The following is a 24,704-nucleotide window of genomic DNA, read 5'->3' as shown; positions in this document are numbered from 1 at the left end:
ATGGAGGAAAGCTGCTCCGTAAAAGCACTAAATGTTATCGCCCGCTAAATTTGCCGATTTAGACGACCAAATTTACGTCTAGAGGTAAATTATTGGTAATCATGCCAAACACTGCCCTCTTTTTTTTTTTCATTCCTTTTTTCTTCGTTAATAATGATGACAGACGAGGCGAGTGAATGATTTGACAGGTATTAGTCAAGACCGGCCGTGTCTTATTAGATCATCTCGATGCTTGGACGCTAGCAGATGGAGCACCTTGAGAGGTCGATAGTAGCTGGTCAGTTAGTAGGTACCTCGGGTAGAGGCTATGCCGGCGCGATGAATCGCATGTCGTGCTTCCACACGCGGTGATGCCAATAAAGTCGGGCGCCCTAGAGTTGGCTTGTTATGCACGTACTACCTGTAGGGCGTGCTTACCACGGGCCTTTGCCTCTCGGCGCGTATTACGCTCCCCATGCTTGCTTGCTCCTTTAAATTGAGGCACAAACCTACCTGGGTGCTGGCGAATACCAGCACAGTTCTGGCGGCAACACACTGTACGTGAAGCACCGGTGGGATCAAGCAAACCCTGCGGAGCAACCTAGTTCGTACCGGCAAGCTTTCGACGGCGTCTGTTTGCCGGCTTCCGCCGTACTGAGGCGAGAGAGAAAAAAAAAGTAAAAGCGCGTTCGGGGTATGGTACCCAAAGGTCTGCGCTCTCTTTTCATCTCTGTTTCCAGGGAGCAAACCAGCCTCCAATCAGGAGAAAAAGAAGCCACGCTTGTTACTCTATACTGCAAGTGCATGTAGATAGATAGATAGAAGCACATACCGCTTTTCCTCCACATTGAAGGAGTGCTCCTTCTCACTGACAGAAGCCACGGGGCCCTCTTCCTTCTAAAGGAACCGCCCTAGGCAGAGCCCAAGGGCCCTAAAGGAGGCCGCCTAGCAGCTTCTCGTCCCTCCCCCCCACTCCAATCGCCAGCAAGCGGCCATCAGCCAGCGCCCCATAGCCGCCTGAGCTGTGCGCAGAGGGGATTCCACTTGTCAGCCCGCCTTTGCAAACCCGCCTGGATTCCATCTCCTCCATCATCGTCACAGCCCATCCATTCATTGCCCATCCGCTATTTTTTTCGCTGCCGTGAGATTCCACGCTGCTCACGCCTCCTGTTCTGTCTCGCAATTGTCGCCGTCGGCCAGAGCGCAGGCCTTGTCACGTGCTCTCATCCCGCGCCCGCCACCCAGCCATAGAGCGGGGAGTCTGGCCTGCACAGCCCCAACTTTGCTCAGTCCGCAGCATATCGTCGCTTGGCGTCACTTACAGCGCCGACTTCCTCCTTAAACGTCCACCCCCGGACGCCATCTCGAAGAAAAGGGCTTGCGCTGGTGTCAAATCTGTTGACAGTTGTGCATTTGAGGAAGCCTGGTGTTGCCGTGCCTGGAGCGCTGCATACACACAAACGATCCCGTCAAGATGGCGAACCGAAACAACGATGCTGGGTAAGATTCACGCTCGTGCCATTTTTTTCTTCGGCCTCTCTGGCCATAGGCCGTTCGGCCATTTATAATGGAATTCTCGTCTAACATATGTCTTACAGTCGACCCAATCTCCGTATAACAAGTGCGTTTTCCGTGCAAGCCACTCCTATGTAAGAAGGCGCCTGGGTTATTAACATACATCATCATAGTCATCGCCGCCGATGGCTTGTACAAGCGAGATGTCTTCCGTATGTATCTCCCTCCTTCCCCACGCCTCGTGTCTCTATGTTTGTCAGCATTTAGCTAAACAATAACAACAATAGGCTTCCCTGATCCCTTCGCCGTCGCGACCATCAACGGAGAGCAGACCAAGACGACGACGGTGAGCAAGAAGACGCTCAACCCGTATTGGAACGAGAGCTTTGATTTGTACGACCATTCCTTTCTACCATAATAAGGCTGTTTATATGCTAAATGTTGAATTCTGCAGCCGGGTTGATGAGGGTAGTATCCTGGCCGTTCAGGTGTTTGATCAAAAGAAGTTCAAGAAGAAGGACCAGGGTTTCCTAGGCGTTATCAATATCCGAATCGGCGACTTGATTCCAGAAGTCGGGCCCGAGGCCGACGGTATGTCTCAGGCCGCCCTGCCCCCTTTATTTTCTAGCAAGACGACTAGTAGCTCGCTAACGCTTAGCACTTGCCAGATCAAATGATTACCAGGGACCTCAAGAAATCGACTGATAACCTCGTTGTTCACGGCAAGCTCATCCTCAACCTGTCTTGCAACCTCAGTACTCCCATTCGCGCCGGCCAAGCATCATCATCGAATCGACCCACACTTGGAGCACCCAGCGGTTCCAACCTGTCGACGCTATCTGCTCCGGCTGGTGAACGACCAAGCTCAGCCATGTCTGGACCCAACGGCAACGCGCTCGGATCCCAGCCTAACCTCCCCAGCCATCCTGCCAGCGTCAGTGCCGCGCCTGCCTCTGCGAGTGTCAATGGCTCTACTCGTCCCAACAGCCAGCTGAGCCCCTTCGAAGACGCTCAGGGCCGCTTGCCAGCGGGCTGGGAACGCAGAGAAGATAATCTGGGTCGCACTTATTATGTAGACCACAACACCCGAACCACCAGCTGGAACCGGCCGACAGCCAACGGAACCGCCGCTGAAGTCCGAAACGAACGAGAAGCTGTTACCCAGGTCGAACGCCAGAGACACCAAAACCGAACTTTGCCCGAAGATAGAACTGGTACCAGCTCGCCAACCCTTCAACAACAGCAGCAGGGCTCTGGTTCCGGTAGCCCCAGTGGCGGCGCTGCTGGTGCTGCTCCCAACGGCAATCACACGGCTATGATGCACACCGGTGCTACTAGCCCAGGCTCCGGTGAGCTTCCTCCGGGCTGGGAACAACGCTGGACTCCCGAAGGACGACCTTACTTTGTCGATCACAACACTCGTACCACGACCTGGGTCGATCCTCGCCGACAGCAATTCATCCGCATGTACGGCCAGAACAACACCAACGGACAAATCCAGCAACAACCCGTTTCTCAGCTCGGTCCCTTGCCCAGCGGCTGGGAGATGCGTCTCACAAACACTGCCCGAGTCTACTTCGTGGACCACAACACCAAGACAACCACTTGGGATGACCCGCGTCTTCCTTCTTCCCTGGATCAGAATGTGCCCCAATACAAGCGAGACTTCAGGCGCAAGCTCATTTACTTCCGCTCTCAGCCTGCTATGCGCATTCTTAGTGGACAATGCCATATCAAGGTCCGACGATCACACATCTTCGAAGACTCCTTTGCCGAGATTACTCGCCAGTCTGCTACAGATTTGAAGAAGCGTCTCATGATCAAATTTGACGGAGAAGATGGTCTTGATTACGGTGGTCTGTCCCGAGAATTCTTCTTCCTCCTTTCTCACGAAATGTTCAATCCTTTCTACTGTTTATTCGAGTACTCAGCGCATGATAATTATACCCTCCAAATTAACCCTCACTCTGGTATCAACCCAGAGCATCTCAACTATTTCAAATTCATTGGCCGTGTAGTCGGCATGGCCATCTTCCACCGCCGATTTTTGGATGCTTTCTTCATTGGCGCCCTCTACAAGATGGTCCTGGGCAAGGGAGTCACATTGGCCGACATGGAAGGAGTCGACGCTGACTTCCACCGATCATTGCAGTGGATGCTGGATAATGATATTTCAGGAGGAATCCTGGAACAAACATTCTCCACGGAAGATGAGCGCTTCGGTGTATTGACCACCGAGGATTTGATCCCCGGCGGTCGTGACATTGAAGTGACGAATGAGAACAAGAAGGAGTATGTGGAGCTTATGGTTAAATGGCGTATTGAGAAGCGTATTGCCGAGCAGTTCCAAGCTTTCAAGGAGGGTTTCCAAGAGTTGATCCCTCATGACCTCATCAATGTTTTTGATGAGCGTGAGCTGGAGTTGCTCATTGGTGGTATTGCTGAGATTGATGTTGATGACTGGAAGAAGCACACTGACTACCGAGGCTACACCGAATCGGACGAAGTTATCCAGAACTTTTGGGCAACTGTGCGATCCTGGGACGGCGAGCAGAAGTCGCGTTTGTTGCAGTTCACCACCGGTACTTCCAGAATCCCAGTCAACGGATTCAAAGATCTTCAGGGTAGCGATGGTCCCAGAAGATTTACGATCGAAAAGGCCGGTGACTTGGCTAACCTACCCAAGGCACACACTTGGTAAGTTTTAACCCTTTAACAATGAGATTATGGAAGTAAATGAGAAAACACGGAATGCTAACCGCAAGTATAGCTTCAACCGTATTGATTTACCCCCGTATAAAACTTTGGAAACGCTACAGCAGAAGCTTACAATTGCCGTTGAGGAGACCATGGGCTTTGGCCAAGAATAGATGGCGGGTTGGTGTACGATGTGCTCGCATCACACAGCTTTCTACGATGGTTTCGTAGCATTTGCTTTTCAACAACAAAAAATCCCTTCATGTCCCCTCATTGATAGTATTTTGATTTTGATTTCCTCATTTGGGTATATATGCTTTGGTTGAAGAGTCAGCAGACAGACATGGTCGGCTTTGATTTGGCGCTGGCGGATTTTATTGTTATCGGGCAAGATGTGACGCGTTGAGATAGAATGGCTTGCAGCGCCGCCTGTGGGCATCAGCAGAAAAGAAGCATCAGAGGATGACATAGGGGCTGCTATACGATGTCAAATGTGAAAAAGAGGCGGGCTATGGAACGAGAATACATGCATGGCCATGAGAAATGGATTGTACAAAGTGGGACTGAGCTGGCTGGATTAGCCGACAGATAGGCGATCCAGTTAAGGCATTCCATCCGTATTTTTTGATGACCAAATGCATTCATTAGCCGGCGGTGTTGCGTTTACGAATGATGGAGAGCGCAAAGATGAAGTTAATAGCTGAAGGGTATTGCAAGATATAGTAAAGCAGGCATGGAATGGAATTTTGACTTATTTTTTTCTTACTTCATGATTGGAATAATATAGTTGGCTTATTTTTCATTGTAATAAAGTGAAATTGATCAAATTGCTTTTCTCCTAATGTAGAATAGCATGTCTTTTCCAGTTCACTCAAGTTGCTCTCTTATATTCTTCAAGTGGCTCTTCAGTATTGGTACAGTATTTTATGGCAGATACTCTACACTACTCCTCTAACCTCATGCAGCCCAGAGTGTATATACACAAATTTTGAGAAAACAAAGTAAAAAAATTAATACCGAGCCAATGTATGATATTCTTCCTGCGTCTGGGGTTTGACTCAGAATTTTTGCCTGGACAATTCCATCGTTTCCCATATTCGAATGGCCCCATGCCCCGTTGGATAAGTGATTTCCATCTCTCCTCCGCCCCTTTAGAAGATACCTTTCAGCATCTCTGTTGTCGTTCAAATCACATAGTGCCAACTTCCCCCATCTTTTTCTTCCCGTCTTCCTTCCATATTTCATTCTCATTCTCCCATCTCTTATTTACCGTCTGTACCACATTCGGGAAATCTTGGTGTTGCGCATCTTCCTCTGCAGCTGGAAGATTCCGTACATGAGAGCCTCGCTGGTGGGCGGGCATCCGGGGACGTAGATGTCGACGGGGACGATGCGGTCGCAGCCGCGGACGACGCTGTAGCTGTAGTGGTAGTAACCGCCACCGTTGGCGCAGCTACCCATGGAGATGACCCATCGGGGATCGGGCATCTGATCGTAGACCTGGCGCAGGGCGGGGGCCATCTTGTTGGTGAGGGTGCCGGCAACGATCATGACATCGGATTGACGGGGGGAGGCACGGAAAATGATTCCGAGACGATCCTGATCGTATCGTGGGGTGGAGAGGTGCATCATTTCGACGGCGCAGCAGGCGAGACCGAAGGTCATGGGCCAGAGGGAGGATTGACGGGCCCAGTTGGCGATGATATCGAGGGAGGTGCTATACGGATATCGTTAGATTTGTGAACTGGACTTTCTCATTTTCCTTTATATTTCGTAGGATTCGTTCTTGAATAGATGTTGCAGTTTTACGTACAGCGCGTATTGGATGACGCCCTTGGTGCCCTCCTCGCTGGGGAGGGGAACTTCCTTGCGAATCTTGCCGAAGCTGGGCGAGTGGGGGGTCAACGAGGTGGCATCCTTTTGGGATGTTGTTGTGAAGGCGGCGGCAGCTCGGAAGGGCATCAGCGCAGAAGCAGGCTTGACTGTAAAATAGAATCAATTAACGTTAGCGAATCTGAGTTCCGAAAGGCTGAGAGGCTGATTGGGCGTATTCGTCGTCGTCTTGGAAAATTTGACGCACCTCGGAGGGCCATTGAGGCCGCAGATCGCGTAGCCGGCAGCATGATTGCTGTGTGTGGAACAGAAACAGAGACTCAGAGGTATAAAGACTTCCTCAATGAACGAGTTCTGGGGAGGAAGATTGGGGTGCCGCGGCTTGAAGGAGCTGGGCAAGGCTGGAGGTTGGAGTTTGGGGATACCTGGAGGTTAGATCGATGGATTGATTGATTCGCCTCTTTTGCCCCGTGATGTCGGAAATGCGAGGGCGGTGATTGGCTGGACCGGAGGCGAGGAGCGAGGATTAGCCGGGGAGAGTTTGCCCCGCTACCAACAGCTGTAGCGAGCTGAGCTGATGCTACAGTGCAGCAGCAGGACGAGCACTGCTACCCTGGAGCATGGAGCTGTCCAACCTATCATTTCTGAGGATCCATATGATAGGATGAAGAATAGTCATGTTAGTCACTGTGTTAGAATGAAATTTTCCAGAGTTATTGTGAGACACGTGAGGAAAGCAAAGGTGTACTGTCTTAGTCGGACTCTTATGATCCGCGCTGCCGTTAACATTGCCACTCTTATAGATGACATCAATATAAGATATTGTTACCAATATGAGATCGGCCCAACAAGAATCGAATCGAAATCTGGATATAGTGATCTCAACTTGATTGAACAAATGATAAGAAGTTGCCGCACCAGACCCTAGCCAAATTTACGCCCCGGATTAAAGCAGGACTTTGTTCGACTATAGGTCTATGATCCAGGAATGGTGTGGTGATCGCCGAATCTCATTGTGAATATCAAAGTAGCGATCAATATCATTGCATTTGTCAGCTCAGTGAGAACGAGAGCTATGGTTCGCAAGAAAGTCATGCCTTTTACCTCCATACGAACTATAGCTTGCATCTAGGCCTTTCACAGACTGAATCAAAGCTCAAACTTCTCTATCTGTAATATAGAAGGATTATAGAGCAATGCTACGCCCGGCCCTAATATAGTTCCAGTCCTAACCCCGAGCGCCCCCAACTCCTAGGCACTTAAGACGGAAACAATCTTCAGCTTCTCATAAACTTTGGACCCTTTACATATCTCCCCTCTCCGCTGATGAAGTCACACTGACTTCACAGCGGCGCACTAGTCCGCATGGTTTACTATTAGCAGTAGGTGCCCTGGATGAAATGGGCCAATTTATCAACTGGAACGAATGTTAGCTGGTATTAGGAAACATTTCTCCTCAATTAGGCCAAAAGTAAATACGGAGCTTCACTTTCTATCTAGAAGTATATAACTTTCAATATATTCCTGTCTCATTTTGAGTTTTTCAATTGGTGATACCTCTCAAAGCTCTTCCATCTTATACAAGACCTCAAAGAACTGCCAAACTGTTTATTTACTACACACCTTGTCAGCACTTTCCATCAAAAGTTTAAAAGGAAATAGAGATATTACATACATCCATCCAGTGGTAATTTCGGACCAATCGATCTCCCCCAAAATGACACCCTCCCTCCCCAAGACTTACAAGGCCGTCGTCCTCACAGCGCCAAACTCGGGCTTCACCATCCAAGATGTGCCCCTGAAGCACCCTACCGCACACCAGGTCCTCGTCAAAGTCCTCGCCTGCGGCGTGTGCTGGTCTGACATGGAGGTCGGCTATGGCCACTTTGGTGATGTCTTCCCGCGTACACCAGGCCACGAAATCGTCGGCGACATTGTGGAGCTCGGCTCCGACGTCAAGAACCTCTCCGTCGGCCAGCGCGTGGGCGGGCCGTGGCATGGCGGACATGACGGCGTGTGCCGGGAGTGTCAGCGCGGCGAGTTCCAGTACTGTAAGAACGAGGCTATCAACGGCGTCTCGCAGGATGGCGGCTTTGCCGAGTACGTGCTGTTGCGAGCTGAAGCCGTCGTTCGAATCCCCAAGGAGATGGAGCCTGCGCAGGCGGCGCCTCTCCTGTGTGCTGGAGTTACCGTCTTCAACGGCATCCGCAAGCAGAGAGTCGAGCAGGGCCGTCTAGTCGCCGTGCAGGGCCTCGGCGGACTGGGCCACTTGGCCATTCAGTTTGCAAGCAAGATGGGCTATGAGGTCGCTGTCCTCTCTCATGGCGATGATAAGGCCGCCTTCGCCACGAAGCTTGGCGCGCACCACTACATCAACACTTCCAACGCTGATTCCAACGCGGAACTGGCCAAGCTCGGAGGCGCCTCCATCATCGTGCAGACGGCACCCAACCCCAAAGTAGTCGGCGCTCTGGCGGACGGCCTCGCCCCGAACGGCAAGATCCTGAGTCTCGCGCCCGTCGGCAATATTGATGTGAATACTGTGACGCTGATCATGAAGGGTGCCAGCGTGCAGGGCTGGGCGAGCGGTCATGCGCTGGACAGCGAGGAGGCGATTCAATTCGCCTTGACGCACGGCGTGAAATGCATGATTGAGAAATATCCATTCAGCGAAGTCGAACAGGCTGTAAAGAGCCTGGAAGCTGGCAAGCCGCGGTTTAGGAACGTCTTGGTTATGGAGTGAGGGCGGATGTTGTTGAAAGAGAAGGGGTGGAAAAGTACGTGTAAGTGAGAAGAGAAGTAGGTATAGCGAATTTTAGGACTGGGGTTATTTAGTTAGAGCAGAAAAGGAGCTCTATGCTACTGTATTTTGCAGTAAACCTTTTCGAATTTTAATGAATAATAATTCAATGATACGAACAAGAGAGACAAAATTCTATGACCATTTTGTTGGCATTGTATCGAGTAGAAATTTGTATGTAAATATTTCAGGTCAAAGCTGGCAGACGCCTCTACGGCTGAGCCATGTCTCCTCAGAACACCAGATACTCTGTTGTTCTCCATCAGTCCGCGGTACTCCCAGCGCATCTTGTCCTCAGAAAATTGCCATGCTTTTTCCTTTTCTTCTCCTATCCTTTGTCTCATAATCTCCTGGACGATTGACGCGAAACTGCATTAAATCCTCGGAGAAGCGAGCCGCAATCGACTTTTGAAAGACCAAAACGGTCCTTCGCTGTGGGTTCGCCGGGCACCGGGTAGAACTACTGGGTGGGTGCGGTGGGTCGCGGCGCCGGCGGCTCTCCGACATAGACAGTTGGGGCGCCGGGGGGGCAGACGACAGCGGCACAGAAGCAGTCGCTAGACGGAATGGATCTATCGCAGGAGATTGCGTTTATTGAAATGTCGCAGCAGCAGCAGGCGTCTTCTGGTTTTGGCCCGTGGACGGGAGGGCGGTGGGCAGAGGCGCCCAGCAGCAGCATGGGGACGATGGCAAAGAAAGAGGCCTTCATGGTTCTGGTGTCTTATTTTGTTTCGTTTGTTTGTTTGAGTGTGTCGGTTTGCCGTAGGGAGAGAGAGTGGGCGGACTCGTTTGACTTTTATTCCATGGTCAGCTACTTCAAGGGAGGCGAAAAGGGATGTCTCATGACCCAAGACCAAGAAAAGTCCGGGGGGCAACATACAGCTCTCTTTGCTTGTCTCGGGCAGATCTTGCTGTGTCTCTCTTTCTGGTGATCAAGGCAGAAAGAAAAACGATAGATGCGAGTTATTTAGGAGACTGAGAGTTAGAGAGAAAGGCGACTTTATTGAGGATTTATGGAGGAATATAAATGAAGACGGGCACAATAGAGGAGACGCTGCCCCAGTGAAGCCCTGTTAATTTCTCTTGGCCTGATCCCGCTCCATACCGTGGTACCTTGGCGATTCAATTCTCTCACAATGTATATCCGAGAAGGCACAAAGCGCGTGTCGGTCAAAGCTCCTTCCCTGCTTCTACGCCGCTGCGGCATCTTTTCACCACTCCTTCCTTCGATCATCTTGGCAGAAGGAGCGAGAAAGAGCTGCCAATCTCTCTCTTGCCGATATTCAGAATGTAAAAATAGCAAATTTTATGTAAATCCTCATTCCTGCAGTGACTCGGCCCGTTTGTCACTTCCCTTCCTCTTGGCTCTACTCTTTTCCGTGTTCTGTGCGACTCTGCTTCACAGCCCGCATTCCAGCCAACACCGGCCATTCACCGAGGAACCATCTGCGTTCTTTTCTCACTACTAATACTAGTAACCTTTGTTTCTTCAAATCTTTTTCGTCTGAAACTAATTGTTACCTAATCTGTACTCACACCAGCTCCGAGCTGCGGCACGGGACATCGGGAGGCTCCAGCGACGGCTGCTTGTCTCGCCTAGCTTCGCCAAAGAGGCCCGAGGTCCTGGTCTTGGCTTTGTCTTGGATTGTATTCCCCTCATAAATACGAAATAATGGTAGGTATACTGGGCACTTAATAGGTCGACTACCTGTATTGACGTTGTATTTGGGTTTGATGGTTTGCCGCTTCTCCACTGCATGGATGGTCTGGGCCATGCCGATTTTGAATTTATGGACCAAAATGCAACGACAAACATATACCTAGATTTTCCAGCTGTCACATGTAGAGCGTTATCATACCATGACTGATTGGTGCCTGTATTTCATATACGTAACTGATACCGCTACAAGTCATAAGCATGACGTGATTGATAAAGAAGGAAAAAAACATTTTGACATGTGCTTGTTACTACCTACCTAATATCTACTCACCCGAAAGAAAATATATACCTATACAGGAGTTCTAGATATGCTGTTTATAACTTCCCTTTCGCAATAAGCTGATATCGTAGTCTCCACATAGTGTCAACTACTCACTCACCATGAGGTACACTTCTATTGTAACTCATGGCCTGAGCATAAAACCCAGGCTTCAATATATAATAAAGTTACCCTCGCAAACTACCCGTATATATACCACGCAGTACAACAGAGTTCAGAGGCAATTCTTCTTTTCAGTAGTGAGGGGCCTTCCGGCGAATTAAGCAGAATAGGGTTAGGACAATGTGCGGAAGGAATTATACGTGCTGTGACTGCATAACAGCTCTACCTAATAAGGTGCACAGCAAGGCTGACTCTGCCCATTACAATTCCTTCCAGTGGTTAGGCACCAACGATAATGAGAATATATACCTGTATATACATACATACATATAGACCGACTAATCTGTGCTGGCTGTGCGAGAGCCTCATAGTCTTACCATGTAAGGATTGATCAAAGACGATCTTATCTGATTCCAAGTGGATCTTTGTCATGATTGTGACACTTTTGCCATTGCCATCTCTGAGAGGGACCAGGACTGGCCGGGCTTGAGTTCCTTCTGGAATGCCGCCAGGCGACGGGCCGGCTCACACCACTGCCGCCTCTGCGAAATGATATCTAATTATATCTTTGAGAACCCAGACATCGAAATGCCAATGCAACCTGCATCTCTCAGTACTATATACTATGGAACAGCTGATACGTCTTCACTACCTGATGGCCCACTTTCACATGTGACATTTCCAAGCGGATCTGATGAGTTCATGGCCGAGATATCAGTATGGAGCGACCCCAGTACCTACTTCATGCGTTTTCCCATTCGAGGATAAACGAAAATATTAACAATATGCCCAGGGTCTCCCGCTGCCCTGTATAGCGATATATGTACTACACCAACTTTGCCAAGTGACAACGGGCCGGAGGCATTCGCGCTCATTAACACTTGGGTTAAGACGTGTTTGCAGGAGCATGAACAGTGTAGAAGAACCATGTCTGGAACACCTATCAACGAAATTTTGGGCCCGAAACTTCCAACCCGTGTATTAGATGTCGGTGTCGCAAACTGTGAGCACATTTCTCTGATAGAATCCAACGGCCAGCACGGGAATTTTTGTGCCCTTAGCTACTGTTGGGGCCCAAAGGGTGCGCAGACTATGATTACGACAAGAGACAACATCAAGGATCGCTTCAATGGTATTCGGTTCGATAGTTTGCCAAAGACATTTCAGGATGCGGTCATTGTTACACGCGAAATCGGCATTCGCTATCTTTGGATCGACAGCCTTTGCATCATACAAGGAGACAAGATAGATTGGGCCAGGGAGTCTGCAAAAATGGCAGAAATCTACCAGAAAGCATATCTAGTCATTGCCGCCTCTGGAGCTGAGAACCCAGCAGAAGGCTGCTTTTCGAATAATCGTCGGTGCCCATATGACGTAAAAGTTCCATATTACTCAGAAGAAGGGTCAAAGGAAGGATTTATGCGACTCTCAGTACCTGCGCAAGGACAGCGCTCACCAACGTGGGGACCCCTGAGTAACAGAGGATGGACCCTTCAGGAAGCGTGCTTGGCACGGAGAATTTTGCATTTTATGCCTGCCGGTATGACGTGGAAGTGCGGTACGTTGTCGACAGGTGAACGATACGAATTTGACTTGCAGTACCCTGAAGGGTGGGAGCGGATACTACAGGCTTTCTCTGATCGCGAACTCACTTACAAAGGGGATCGGCTAGCGGCCCTGAAAGGACTAGGCCGGGCGGTTCAAGAGGCCACTCATGACAAGTATAACATGGGTATCTTCGAATCAGCCCTTCCCGAGCAACTTCTATGGATGACGAGACGTAAGGCAGAGAAATCAGAGTGCATGGCGGAATTTCCCTCTTGGTCTTGGGTTTCAAAGGGAGGGCCCAAATCATTCTGGACAGTGTATGGTGAGAATTGGCAGCGATTGCGCAACCAAATCAATATCGAGCCATCTGGCGTTTTAAAAGTTGAAGGCTTCGTAGCAGAATCCAATATTCGTAGCACTTGGTCTGACTGGATCGATAATGATAAAAATGAAGGATTTTATGATATACTGCTAACGCTCGAGTGTCTCGGGAGACCCTCGCGCTGGATCGTGACTTCACCTGGGCCTGCTCGACTTACCGGCATTGCAATATTTGATGACGAAGAATTTACAGAGGTCCATATTCTTTTTTTGATGCTATGGAAAGGGTGCTACGAGTAAGTGTTGCCAAACAATATTTTTGTTAATGATTAAATTCGGAACTGATTGGTTTGCATTTGAAGCTGGATAGAACCTTTATATACGTCCAACCTAGATGGTTCAAACAGCAGAGAGATTACTAAAGTAAGAGCAAAGCAAACTTCAGATTCGCCATATGAGAACAAACATGCTTGCTAACTGACAGTGCTAGATGACATACGTGGTTTTGCTGCTCAGGCCGAGTCTTTCTAGGGAGGGCTGCTTTGAGCGAGTTGGCATGGGATTTGTGATTCTGAGTCCAGAAGATAGTAGTGTCTCGGCGAGTCTTGAGACTATTCGCTTGGTTTGAGTGGCTGTTATTGTATGCTGGCTTAAAAAATAGTGGAAGGTTGAGGCTTGAATTAAGCGTGTCAACGTTTACGAACCTCCACTAGATACAAAGAAATGGCCCAGAAATATTATTGAGGCTGGAGCTGAGTCGCAGCACTTATCATTTTTTTTCATTGTATGTATGGATATATATACAGAAGCAAAACAAAGAAAACTCCTTCCTTCCAGTGTAAATCATACATTGATTTAGAACATATAGCAAATACACCCAACTACACCGACGCCAAGTGCCATGACCATCGCAGTGCATCATTTTGATCCATCAAATTTGCCAACATGATATATAACAAGAATTGAAAAAGAAAACCAAGAAAGCAAATTCCCCACGTGAAATGTACATACATCATGATCTGGTTCCGGGAAGGGGAAGTATGGGATACAGAGAGGTGCTCTCCTTAGACTGGGGCCGTTCGTTGGCAAGCGGGCTCCTGGACTTGCCGTCAAGGTCCATGGCGTCGACATCCTTGCGGATTCTACCAATGCTGGGATACTCATCCACATAGTCTCTGCGCTCCAGGCGTCCTCGGATGTAGTCGCGAAGGGCCTCAATCACGCGCATATTTTCGACCCATCTTTCGTATTGCTCTTCTCGCTCACGAGTACCGTCACTGACATCTGATGATTCAGAAGACGGAGACCCGATTGATGGCGTAGACCCGCCCGCTTTGGGAGTCGCTGCGCCGTCCGCCTCGCCGGGGGACGGTAGCGGCGGTGACGGCGGTGCACCGCGAGCCCGTTGGAGCATACCGCCAGAGTAGCGGCGGCGCTCACCAGCGTCAAAGCTAGGGCCCAGAGTCGCCGTAGTAGACTGGCCAAATCCATGGTTGACGGTAGGCAGACTGGTGGGGAGGCTGGGGTACATGATTGATGAGACAGTCGAACTGTGGCGAGATTGCGGCGAGAATCCTGAGGAGGCTGAGGGGCTTGGCGAATGGCCAGAGGAATAGGACAGGGCACTGGAGGGTGGTGTCACTGCAGGAGTGCCGTTGGATGAGATGGCAGTCAGCGGCGAGGCCATGTGAGCCGCCGAGACAGCCTGATAGCCATCAGCGCCGTGCATGCCAGCTGGGCCTCGGTGAAGGGTAGTAGGTGATGGGGTACTGCGGTATCCAGCAAATTGACCGTCATGGGGGTGAATTCCGGCAGTGGCGTGGGCAGAGTTCTCATAAATGGTGTCTTGCATCTGGCCTAGGAGATGATCGATCTGGATGAGATCCTTTTGTGTCCTCGCATTGGGCATGGGTAGGTAGTATTGTTGCGCCAAGGGGTTCTGGCTGGGTACAGGGGCAGCGTGGACCACAGCATGGCCAGCTGGCTGGGCAAGATAGGGTTCCGTGGCAGCCATGGGTCCGTTGGAGATGGCCAGCGCGCCGTGGAGAGGGAGCAGGGAGCGCCCGATTTGGGCGTACGAAGTCGGATCGACCTGGCGGCGTTTGGCGCTGCCAAAAAAGTCGTCAACTATGTCGAAAGCGCGCTTGCGCTCATAGCCGGCTGTGTAGCCAATTTGTTGCTCACTGCGGGGTGCGGTGTTGACATGCTGCTGGTTGAAGTAGAGTCCGTAATTCGTCGACGGCTGAGGAGCATAATAGCCGCCAGGTTGAGGGTAGCCAGGGACAGGGCTTCGCATCTGCCCATTATGGTCGTAGTAGCTGGGAGCTAAAGGTCTGAGTTAATAATGGTGAAATAAAGTCTATAAAGGAGCCACTCACGCTTTGGCACCTGTGGTCTGTAGTTCATACCTGGTGGATTTTCCTGGCCGGGCCTGGAGAGGACCGAATCATCGGCATGAGTCTAGACAGGAGAGTGTCAGGAGAAGTCGATTGGTAGACAAAAGGGTAGATAAGTACCTTGACGTGCTTCTTCAAGTCCTGAGGCCGTTTGAACGACTTGCCGCAGAATTCACACTTGTGAGGCTTCAGGGGAACGTGAACACGGATATGTGAAGTGATGTGATCACGCTTAACGGTGGTGGTGCGACAAGAGTTCCACTGGCAAGTGAGGCTCAGATTGTTTGTGCTTTTGCGACCAACATGACGCTCACAGATGTGTTCCTGCAGGGTGATTGATTTGGTTAGTATAGTACGAAGAGGATTGGGCGAGTCTGTAGCTCTGTAGCCAAGAAGGGCAATTTTAAGAGTGAGAGTGAGATGTTCTTATATCATAGCGGCCAAGTTCTTCCTCTATCTCACTCCTTTGTGATTCCTGTCTGTTTGCTGGTGCTGGTGTTGATGCTATTACTTACATAGAGTGTCTCGGCATTGGTAAACTTCTGGTTGCATTGGTTCCAGCGACAGACGAGCCCTCTGGGGGCGTCTAGTGAGTCACCAAGCGGCGGCGAAACTTGTGCGCTGGAGGAAGTGCTGCCGTCATTGTTGCTGGAGCTGGTATTGGTGCCGGTGTCAGTGCTGCCATTGGCGCTGGTGGTTGACGATGCGTCTGCGGGCGATGCCGACTTGTCGAGGATTGGAGACATGGCCGATGAGGCCTCGGGGACCTGGGCCGACATTTTCGGAAGGGCTGTCGAAATGGTGGGGCAGGTGAACGAAAAAGGTCAACCAGAGGCTGCCGCGATTATCGGGGAGGGGCCACAGGCGCTCTGGCGCAGAAAGGGCCGAAATTCCAAAGGTTCGAAGTGATGCAGCTTTCACGAGGCAACAGGCGGTGGTTTTTCAACTCTCCTGGAGATGGAGGAGGTTACGACACTTAAAAATATGGGATTATGATCGGGGGAAAAGACTCGCGCCTCTTGGAAGGCGGTTCTGGGGGCAGAAGCTCCCTTTACATCGTCACAAAGGCCTGGGCAAGCAAAAGAGGGCCAAGCGGAAATTCTTGGCGGTCTTGGCATTTCTTGGCGTTGCTGGGCTAGCGCATCGGATGGGGAGCAACCTGGGCGTGACCTGGAGATCTCGGACTGCCACCCTGCAACGCCCGCGTTATTCCCAGCACTATCAAGTACCACCCAGGTAGCCACTAGCAGGCCAAACCCACCACAGCGCAGGTGCGCATACGATGCCAAGAAATGCCAAGACTTGGCGTCCTTGGCGCGGTGCCCACTCAGCGCCTTCCATTGGCCCTGGGGCCCCAGCAGCAACTTTGGCGGTCCCTTTGGGTGGCCGCTCACGCCGCGACTTTTACGTGAAATGGATGAGGGATGCACATGTCTGCGGTCGAGCTATTGTCGGCCTCGTCTCGCTGTCCACATCTAGGCCGTCTTTCTGTAAGTGTGTATGTGTGTCTATCTCATATCTCTTGTTTTTGTGCTCGACATCATATTTGTTCTTCTTCTTTCTATCAGCGTGGCGGTGCTACGTGCTTGATTTCTTACGAATCCCGTGTGTGAACCTTGAGACCAGGCTGAGGTGATACAGACGGAGAGTTACTTGCAGATCAAGCTCAAAAGAAGTAAATAAATTAGAAGAAAAAAAAGGTTAAACAAACTCGGTTCAGACGGCACAGAAAAAAGACACGGGATGGACCTCCTTGTTTTTTTCCATCCTTCCAGAGGCAGCCCGACGGATGGCAGCAGATGTTGCTCCCGCCCTGCATTGCTGCGGCTGCTTGGATGAGCACGTATTTGCGCATTTGATGCTCCTGCACAGTATGCATTCTGATACCTTCGCAAATAATGGCTGAGCGGTTGATTGATTTGATAAGATTTGTCCTGACTCGACCGGAGTTCGGCGATCACGCGGCCACCTGCTGCGTCGAGCAAGCAAAGCCGCGTATTTGATACGCCTCGGGCTGTGCTTCCACGTACTCGTTCTCGTTGGTACGGAGTAATTCGCAACGAGCCCTACGTCGGCCTATACTTGAATCGTACGCTTTTGCATACGGAGCCAGACCCTCCGTGACGTATTTCGTGCCCCTTGGCCAGCATTGCGATGACTATTCAAGTCAATTCCAACGGGCTTTACTATTCTAGTTGCCCGAGGGCAGCCTCCCCCGGATTTTGACTTGTTAGTTGTCCCCCTTTCTTCCTTTTACTGATACTAGTGAGCACCAAGAAGCTAGCATGACAAAGGAGGATGATTTAGAAACATGAATTACTTGGATATCCATTATATGAATTATACTATTGCCACTATTGCACAATTGCAGCTATACTAAACGCCGCCACTACTGCCATCCTCTGTCCAATATATATACATATACCCGCCAAGTCGGATGCACTCCATTATGCATATCCCACACTCTTGAATCAAGCTTTTCCCGCCCTGCCGCGGCCCAGCGCCGCATTAGAGAAAAAGCCAAGCACGCCGAGACGCAAAGCCAAGCACGCCGAGGCAGATGCTAATTTGTTTTGTCAGGCCTACCTGAGGCTTATTACTCTGGCGCCTCTCTTGGCATTATGGCCACTGCACGTCAGCGGCCTCTACCTTATCCAGGTATACTGCTGAAGAAAAAGAAGTACATGTATTTACTTGTTCCCAGGAAACAATGCTCAGCTCGCTGTTCGCGCAATTCACCGAAAGAGGAATTAGTCAGGTGCAGTCATGCGAATGGAATGTGGCTTTCTCTTCTCTCATCATGGTGTTGATTCAGCTCGTGCCGCCCCCAAATGCCGCGACTCTCCCATAAACGATCTTGGCATCTTCTCTCTCTTTTCTTTTTCGTCTTCTCACAGCTCGCTTGAGGTAGTAGTGTTACATGCTAGCAGCAGCAATAGTACCAACTAGTGGGCCAGGGCCACTGTCTGCCCTGGGAGCGATTGTGATCCAAGCTGTGAAATAGTGACTACGAGACCAGGGGCTCTTCCTTCGTCGTCGGAGAATGCATTGACTGTAGTCGTTTTGCAGACGCGGCCCAGCTCCCTCATTGGCGGCATCACGGACGCTACAAGCTCCGACTACGCCGATGCTATTCTTAAGAAGCCTTAGTAGTGCGAGGACTAATAATATGTGTATTACGGAATGCTCGTGTGCGTGCTCGCAACACGATTACCAAATCAGTGCTAGTAGTATTTGGTTATCTAGTAATTGATGCGTCCCGCTGCATCAAACAGACTCACTCTGAGCGAGCCGCACCAACAGGCCGCCTTGAGCGTTCTCGACCCAAATAGCCATCGCATCCGGCAGGCGAAAAAGGCCTGCGTGTGTGGTTTTCGACTCTCTTTCCCGATTAGGGCAAATCGCCTAGGAAGAGAGATAGCAAGGCATGCAGTATTGAATCCCGACTTATCGTTATCTATCTTATCATCTACCTCTCACAATCTGTGCTTCTTCACAGCTTAGGCTATATGCCTATTTTCATACTACCCACTTATAAACATAAACAATGACATTCTCACGCATAAAAAAGTAAGACGTGGTTGATTCTACTATACGCAAAGAGGTCATTAGTATAAAATGTATTTTCTCTCCTTACGTAAAGTCCAAACCATGATCATTGCCTCCATCTCCGACCATCCTTACGTTTACATCATTCCCTTCAGCCAATTCCACCAACCAACTGACCTCAACCTCATCCATCCAATCCCGTCTACTCAGTAATTGACGTAGTATTTCCCTCGGACCCTCAAATATGCTCCCGAGGCCACTTACACAGCCTTCCGCCCACCGTCGGTAGCCCCAAAAGAAGATATCTTGGCTCAGATGCCTACTAGTAACAAATTGGCAATTCGATTTCCAATATTCCCCTCCCTCCCCCTTTCGCCAAGATAAGCCATTCAGTCTGGGCACATCCACCGAGCAGGCTATAATTTGATAATGGAAAAAAGGAAAAAAAGGCTCCCCCAGTTTGCCAAGACGCCGCTATTACTTGGCACACACATTTTACAGTGCGAAGTTTACGTGATAGTAGGCTTTGCTCCCTTGCATCATACATGGCCAAGACGGCTTCTTTGGAGCAGGTTGTGGCAGTGCAATTCAAGTTGATGTTCAAATCATAAGTGCTAATAGCAAATTCCCATCTTTTGCGTACCTAGATATCTCACTAGGCACCTGTATTCTTGCACCGTGGCTTTTCTTTTTGCCAAGCAACACGTGGGCTTAGGGGCAGGAACAGAAGGATCAAATAAAATGACCCCAGTAAGCACAAGCTTTTTAACCCTCGAGGCAGAAAAGGTTTAAAGAAGAAGCCAAGAAATTCGGAAGGAATCCATATCACTTTTTTTTTTTAACTTCTGTGATATGACGGAAGACATCATTTGGTACGCATTATCCCGTTTGCCACCTGTTAACTTTGCTCGTTGCGCAACTTGCAGTCTCGTGCCATAATATGAATATCCCAAACATAATGGTGTCTTGGCGAATGGGATATTCCCTCGCCAAGCAACTTATCCAGTTTTTTTAGATATTTTGTCTCTTCCCGCCTTTATTTCATCATCATCTCGAGTTCCTCTTATGGTACTAGTACAGAGTGGACAGAGAAGGATTATTAAGGTCATTAAGCTTACGTCCTGGCCTTGGAGGCTTTCTCTCCCTTTCCTAACACTGCGCAATTGGGCATCCAGATCCTGTGCACTCATTTCTTGACACAACGCACACAACAAACTCGACAGGTTATATCATTAAATATTGATATATATACCGCCATCTCCTTCCTTTCATTGCAACCTTGGCCCATCATATTATGCTGTACTCTCCTATACCATGCCCATACCCACACCTTCTAAACACATCCTCAGGGTCTCGCCGCCCGATCAACACCCATCACGCCCTCACTAGCCACGCTCCTCCATGATCTTCGATGCCTTGCGTAAATCGTAGCCACACTTGTATTGCCAACTCAGCGAGCATCTCTAGCATATGTCGGCAAAGCAGAAAGGGCGTATTATTCAGCCCCAGCTCCCTGCAGCGAGCCACGCATATAAGTGCTGCATAGAAGCGCTTGCCAGTAATAACACGTATTCTCTCTATGCCTCTGCTAGCCGGCATTGTGCGATGCATGGCAAGACAAAAGCTCCCCGCCTTTGAGATGCACGACAGGTAAACCAATAAAATCGCTCTTTTACAAATACAACGCACAATCACGAACAACAAACATGCCACATGAGGATACCCAAACTTTGGAGGAAATGATTAATACTTCCATTGTATGATAACCGAGTCTCGTAATGAGACCAGGAAGCTATCTGGTCATGCCAGCCCTCCATTGTTATTTTGAAGATTTTTTTGTTTCTTCATCCACCTTCAGTAAATCCTTCTCTTCTGAGGGTAGTTTAAAAGAGTGAAGCACCAAAAGCTTTGTTGCCTCTGCTTTCCTCTTGCCTCCTTTCTTCTCTTTTTTTATGCTTTGCGCGTTATATAATCTCTTTACCAGCCTTGATCATTTGGCTCCCAGTCTTCCTCAGCCATGATCCCAATCCTATGTCTATAATAGCCAACCAATCCCCTCTCCTCTTGTGCAACATCAAGCAAGGGAGTGTTAAAAAAAAAAAAAAAAAAAAAAAAAAAAAAAAGCATCTGAAGTGGAGAAGTGTTGCAGATCGAGCCTAAAACGCCGCCTTTGGGCAGCTATAGCAGGTTTCAAATTCCTCCGTGGGTGGTGTTGAAAAAAACCAGGCGCTTTCAAAGAAGCGCTTTATTATTAGGATTTTTGGAGTTTCAAAAAGAAAAGAAGAGATGCGTATGTGCAAGAAAATATACCGGTATAGAAAAGCCGATGAAGGAAATTGCTCCAGGGGTAGGCCGTCCCATTGTAGGACAACCATAAAAGTTTCGTCGTCGTGAGACGAGGGTATAAGAGTTCTCCGGTACGCGGGGTTGTGCCACAAAGCATCAAGACACAATTGTTCGACATGCATGACAGGGCATTAGTTGTCAAAAGCGAGGTAGAAAAAAATCCATAGGCGATCAACACTGAGATCAGCCTGTCCGTTTTCTCTCCTCTTTTGAGAGTTTCATCCAAAGCCCAATATAAGCTAGGGTCGCATTGAGATATGCGAGCCGCCCAAGTGTTTCCCCATCCCTCTGGGTAGGTGGGAAATGAAGAATGATTCCCCAAGTTTAGAGGGGGAAAAGCGAGGGGCCAAAACGCAAAAAAGAAACAATGCCGCGTGCGGAGTATCGAAAGTAAAAGGGTCCAGAAAAAATCAATGCGCGCAGAACAAGCGTGTCATCATCAGCATGAAAGGGTTTGATCCGGAACGCCGCCCCGACCATGTATGACACGTATTCCATGGTCCAGCCAACCAGTCCATCCAGGACCAAGTTAAACCCTCCCACCGCGGGAACCCAAAGAAGCAAAGCAGTACCCACCCAAAGGAAATAAAATAAGCAAAACGCCATGCATGCAGTTGGTAGTATTATACAGAACCTAGTCGAAGAAGGGCTTCGACAGCTTCGCGCTCCTGCGCATCAGAAGTGGCAGGGAACGCAGAATAGTCAATCTTGACTTGGGGAGGGTTCGCCACACCCCCGAAGTTGGAAGGCAATGTGCGCATCCCACCAGAGTAAGTGTTGGAGGATAGGCCAGGCTCGAACGTGGAAGCCATGTTTGGGTAGGAGTCGGCCCGCAGGGCAGCGGCCCCAACGGTAGCCCAGTCCTCGTCGTCCGTAACGTCCTCTGGGTCATCATTCATAGCGATATCATCATCCGGTGCTTCGGAGCATGAAGCCGACGCAGAGTCATCCATGGACATCTTATCGGCCTCGTGCTCCATCATGGAGATGTCATAGTGGTCATCGTGGGAGAACTGCACCGACTCACCGCCGCTGGATCCGGCAGCGTGCAGCCTCGCCCTGCTCAGGCTCAAACCCCGGCCGCTGGCCCTGGAAATGGGGATTCCAGCGGTGTATGAGGATGGGCCGCTGGGCGGAGTTGCTTGACGGTGTCGGGCAGCCTGTCCCCGTCGGCGCGCATCCCATCGTCCCCAGCCCACCTTCTCGAAGACCACGTCTCCGTCGACTCCTCTGCCTTCACCTCCGCGTCCTTCCAACGCCCCGACAACTACCCTTCGCGCCTTGGTCGGCGGGATACCGGAGAATCCAGGAACTGATGTGGTAAGATATCCCATGATGTGGCGGATGGCCAGAGGGCCGTGGTTCAGCAGGATCTCTGGCAGGTGGTACTTGGCCAGCATGGAGCTGGTGATGGCGCCTGCCGATTCGAGCGCCGGTGACAGCGACCTTCCGTGGCTGCTGACATTGTCATGGAGGTCCAAGTCAGAGTCGATGGCCTCGAGCTTGGCCTTCTGGAGCTGGGCCTTGAGGCCGTGGGCCGGCAAGGAGGGAGAGATGGAGTTTGGAGGGGTCGGGAGGTCCCGAGATCGTGTCACAGTCATCGCAGGATCGCTCCGAGCCGCTACAACAGTTAAGTTGTCTCGGCTCAAGGAGGCCTGGGGGATATCACGAGCAGCAGTCGCCAAAGAAGCCATGTTTTCTTTCTATACCGGAATTGCAAGAGATGCTTAGAAGCTCTAAGTCTGCGGCAAGGGACGCGGCTCTGGTCAGTATATGTACTTTCCCCTGGAAAACAGCAGGCGCATGCAAAAAAAGGGATCCCCCATAAAAGTAATAACACAACGAGATGGAAAAAGCATGCAAGCAAGCAGCAAGCAAGCAAGAGGCGGTGATGATCCGGCCAGCCGTAATGCAAGTTTTGCTGGCAAAGGGGTTGAGTCACTGCCAGGGGTCGCGGCGGAGTACGTACCAAAAGGAGCAAAATCCAGTGACAGCGGTGTTGACCTTGAAGTGCCAGAGCTGGAGTCTGCTGGCAGATGAAGGCACAGGCGATGGAAAAAGGGCTTCGCTGGCAGGGGCTGACGCGACGATCGAGACTGTGACAGCTGATTCCCGATGTGAATCGTTTGCACGGATTTGTGTTGTTGTGATTGCTTTGAGGGAGGAAGGGAAGAAGCGAAGAGGAATCGGCCGGGCGTGATGCGATTATGAAGGCCGTGTGTACTTCGCTTCTGTACTTCGTACATGCGCAGCGCAGGCACGAAATCCAAGGCGACGTGTGGCAAGGCCGCGATTGCTAGCGCCACGCCCCGGCAACTGCTCAGGATGCACTGGTGATGCTTGACGCTTGCAGCCTTGGGGGCCCCTTGGGGGGGCCTTGGAGGGACCTGCTAAAACCCAAGCCGGACGCCCCCCTTCTGAAGAAAACCGGGGCGGCTGTGTTGTTGTGAAGGGAGGGGGTGTGGCGGTAGCGATGCGTGCTGAACTGCCTGTGGCTCAGGGCTGCTGGTACCGGGCAGTACTTGCTTGTACCTCCAGCTGGCTGGTTCCCATGACTCTGGCAAGAGAGGTTAGGGCGTTGACGCACACGATTTCGAAGCCATCCAGTGCTATTAATATTGCAGCAACTGGCGGTTACAAACTGTACGTGTTTCCAAGGCCAATGTATCCGTCTTTCTACAAGATGGATACTCGAGCAGCCCCTTTCTTTGTCCTGCCTGCTGCCTTGACGAAATGATGATGATTGAACAAATGGATGAAAGAAAGAACTAATGCACAGGCAAATCAACCACTCAAGCACGGCGCATGTCGGGACAACAAACAACTGGACTGATACGGCGTAGCAGAGACGAGACGTGCCTACCGTATGGGGACTCGGCCCCAGCCACAGCAGGAATCGGCGCTGATACGCTGCGCGGCACGGCGTCCCGGAGCCCAATGCGACCATCTGTTAAGGCAGGGTCATACTTTGGCGTCGTTTTTCTGGGGCCAGGCAGGGAAGAGAGCGAGCAAGTGCGCTGTGCGCCAAGCGAGAGGGATTGCTTTTGGTTGGCAATGGAAAGCAATGGACGTTTTGCCATTATCGCGGTTGAATGATGATGTACGTGCAAGATGCAGATGTCTTTGATACGTCTGTGTATGGGGTTGCAGCATGTAGGTATATTACTTGCTGGTATAGATAAACCCAGCCGTAACACTATTAATGGTGCCCAAGTACAGAGGAGAATATACAGACAGATGAGTGTGCATTTACAACGACACCGATGATTCATATTACACTCATTCTCTCGTATAAACACAAACAACGTGCCACTCATCAGCGACACCGGAGATCGCGTTTTCCCCCGAAGGTACATAGGCGATACCTGCTGCAGACAAACGACATGTCCGCTGACTTCTGCCTTCCTTACAGGTACCTGCACTAATACTCGTAACATTGAGCTGACTGTTCCCTCTTCTCTCCTGCATCGCTAAAGCGACGGACAGGGCTCGTTGGTTCATGTATTCCTTACATACATGCGTCCTCGTACTGGTACATACATGCCATTCATCTACGCGCCGTCCAGGTCGACCTTGCTTGGACAAAACGCCAACGAGTAAGTGAGTCGCATATGCTCC

The 24,704-nt window shown here is 50.3% G+C and overlaps 8 protein-coding genes across 8 annotated transcripts; 4 read left to right on the top strand and 4 right to left on the bottom strand.

Moving 5' to 3' along the window:
- Positions 1-1,501: 1,501 nt before the first annotated feature.
- On the top strand, positions 1,502-5,039 carry GGI43DRAFT_159313 (NEDD4 family E3 ubiquitin-protein ligase). The gene is made up of 6 exons (XM_083199542.1): positions 1,502-1,600; positions 1,668-1,706; positions 1,782-1,887; positions 1,949-2,085; positions 2,163-4,191; positions 4,265-5,039. The coding sequence occupies exons 1-6, from the start codon at positions 1,567-1,569 to the stop codon at positions 4,362-4,364; spliced, it is 2,445 nt and encodes an 814-aa protein (XP_083065183.1). The 5' UTR covers positions 1,502-1,566; the 3' UTR covers positions 4,365-5,039.
- A 1-nt stretch (position 5,040) lies between these two features.
- Positions 5,041-6,457, bottom strand: GGI43DRAFT_159250 (NuoB/complex I 20 kDa subunit family protein). Its single transcript, XM_083199541.1, has 3 exons — positions 6,272-6,457; positions 6,005-6,173; positions 5,041-5,908 (listed from the first exon to the last, which is right to left on the bottom strand). Exons 1-3 carry the CDS (start codon positions 6,312-6,314, stop codon positions 5,458-5,460), a joined length of 663 nt encoding a protein of 220 aa, XP_083065182.1. The 5' UTR covers positions 6,315-6,457; the 3' UTR covers positions 5,041-5,457.
- Positions 6,458-7,109: 652 nt separating this feature from the next.
- GGI43DRAFT_159445 (alcohol dehydrogenase) lies at positions 7,110-9,507 on the top strand. Its single transcript, XM_083199543.1, has 3 exons — positions 7,110-9,089; positions 9,406-9,428; positions 9,495-9,507. The coding sequence occupies exon 1, from the start codon at positions 7,742-7,744 to the stop codon at positions 8,765-8,767; it is 1,026 nt and encodes a 341-aa protein (XP_083065181.1). The 5' UTR covers positions 7,110-7,741; the 3' UTR covers positions 8,768-9,089; positions 9,406-9,428; positions 9,495-9,507.
- On the top strand, positions 9,467-9,802 carry GGI43DRAFT_394023 (uncharacterized protein). Its single transcript, XM_083204718.1, has one exon. The coding sequence runs from the start codon at positions 9,502-9,504 to the stop codon at positions 9,754-9,756; it is 255 nt and encodes an 84-aa protein (XP_083065180.1). The 5' UTR covers positions 9,467-9,501; the 3' UTR covers positions 9,757-9,802.
- Positions 9,803-11,532: 1,730 nt separating this feature from the next.
- On the top strand, positions 11,533-13,485 carry GGI43DRAFT_159689 (HET domain-containing protein). Its single transcript, XM_083199544.1, has 3 exons — positions 11,533-11,643; positions 11,720-13,218; positions 13,286-13,485. Exon 2 carries the CDS (start codon positions 11,854-11,856, stop codon positions 13,093-13,095), a length of 1,242 nt encoding a protein of 413 aa, XP_083065179.1. The 5' UTR covers positions 11,533-11,643; positions 11,720-11,853; the 3' UTR covers positions 13,096-13,218; positions 13,286-13,485.
- A 322-nt stretch (positions 13,486-13,807) lies between these two features.
- On the bottom strand, positions 13,808-15,970 carry GGI43DRAFT_420467 (uncharacterized protein; the record flags this gene model as incomplete). Its single annotated transcript, XM_083207822.1, has 4 exons — positions 13,808-15,120; positions 15,174-15,255; positions 15,312-15,515; positions 15,707-15,970. The coding sequence occupies 4 exons, from the start codon at positions 15,968-15,970 to the stop codon at positions 13,808-13,810; spliced, it is 1,863 nt and encodes a 620-aa protein (XP_083065178.1).
- Positions 15,971-21,640: 5,670 nt separating this feature from the next.
- Positions 21,641-23,273, bottom strand: GGI43DRAFT_159070 (putative Sin3 binding protein-domain-containing protein). The gene is made up of 2 exons (XM_083199539.1): positions 23,056-23,273; positions 21,641-22,848 (listed from the first exon to the last, which is right to left on the bottom strand). The coding sequence occupies exon 2, from the start codon at positions 22,778-22,780 to the stop codon at positions 21,710-21,712; it is 1,071 nt and encodes a 356-aa protein (XP_083065177.1). The 5' UTR covers positions 22,781-22,848; positions 23,056-23,273; the 3' UTR covers positions 21,641-21,709.
- On the bottom strand, positions 23,094-24,270 carry GGI43DRAFT_159140 (uncharacterized protein). Its single transcript, XM_083199540.1, has one exon. It carries the CDS (start codon positions 24,031-24,033, stop codon positions 23,407-23,409), a length of 627 nt encoding a protein of 208 aa, XP_083065176.1. The 5' UTR covers positions 24,034-24,270; the 3' UTR covers positions 23,094-23,406.
- Positions 24,271-24,704: the final 434 nt, after the last annotated feature.

This window comes from Trichoderma evansii (genome assembly GCF_050947405.1).
Source record: "Trichoderma evansii strain SZMC 28006 chromosome Unknown GGI43scaffold_2, whole genome shotgun sequence".
NCBI classification, from domain to species: domain Eukaryota; kingdom Fungi; phylum Ascomycota; class Sordariomycetes; order Hypocreales; family Hypocreaceae; genus Trichoderma; species Trichoderma evansii.
The sequence above is the reverse complement of the archived record's forward strand: the minus strand, read 5'-3'. Positions and strand labels throughout refer to the sequence as shown.

Excerpts from the sequence above, each read along its gene's own strand:
- GGI43DRAFT_159313 (XM_083199542.1), top strand. The coding sequence starts at position 1,567 with ATGTCTTACAGTCGACCCAATCTCCGTATAACAA. Across the intron at positions 1,707-1,781 it reads GTACAAGCGAGATGTCTTCC|GCTTCCCTGATCCCTTCGCC; the intron begins GTATGTATCTCC and ends TAACAACAATAG. Across the intron at positions 4,192-4,264 it reads CTACCCAAGGCACACACTTG|CTTCAACCGTATTGATTTAC; the intron begins GTAAGTTTTAAC and ends CCGCAAGTATAG.
- GGI43DRAFT_159250 (XM_083199541.1), bottom strand. The coding sequence starts at position 6,314 with ATGCTGCCGGCTACGCGATCTGCGGCCTCAATGGCCCTCCGAG. Across the intron at positions 6,174-6,271 it reads GGCCTCAATGGCCCTCCGAG|TCAAGCCTGCTTCTGCGCTG; the intron begins GTGCGTCAAATT and ends TCTATTTTACAG. Across the intron at positions 5,909-6,004 it reads GGCGTCATCCAATACGCGCT|CACCTCCCTCGATATCATCG; the intron begins GTACGTAAAACT and ends ATATCCGTATAG.
- GGI43DRAFT_159445 (XM_083199543.1), top strand. The coding sequence starts at position 7,742 with ATGACACCCTCCCTCCCCAAGACTTACAAGGCCGTCGTCCTCACAGCG.
- GGI43DRAFT_394023 (XM_083204718.1), top strand. The coding sequence starts at position 9,502 with ATGGGGACGATGGCAAAGAAAGAGGCCTTCATGGTTCTGGTGTCTTAT.
- GGI43DRAFT_159689 (XM_083199544.1), top strand. The coding sequence starts at position 11,854 with ATGTCTGGAACACCTATCAACGAAATTTTGGGCCCGAAACTTCCAACC.
- GGI43DRAFT_159070 (XM_083199539.1), bottom strand. The coding sequence starts at position 22,780 with ATGGCTTCTTTGGCGACTGCTGCTCGTGATATCCCCCAGGCCTCCTTG.
- GGI43DRAFT_159140 (XM_083199540.1), bottom strand. The coding sequence starts at position 24,033 with ATGGTCGCATTGGGCTCCGGGACGCCGTGCCGCGCAGCGTATCAGCGC.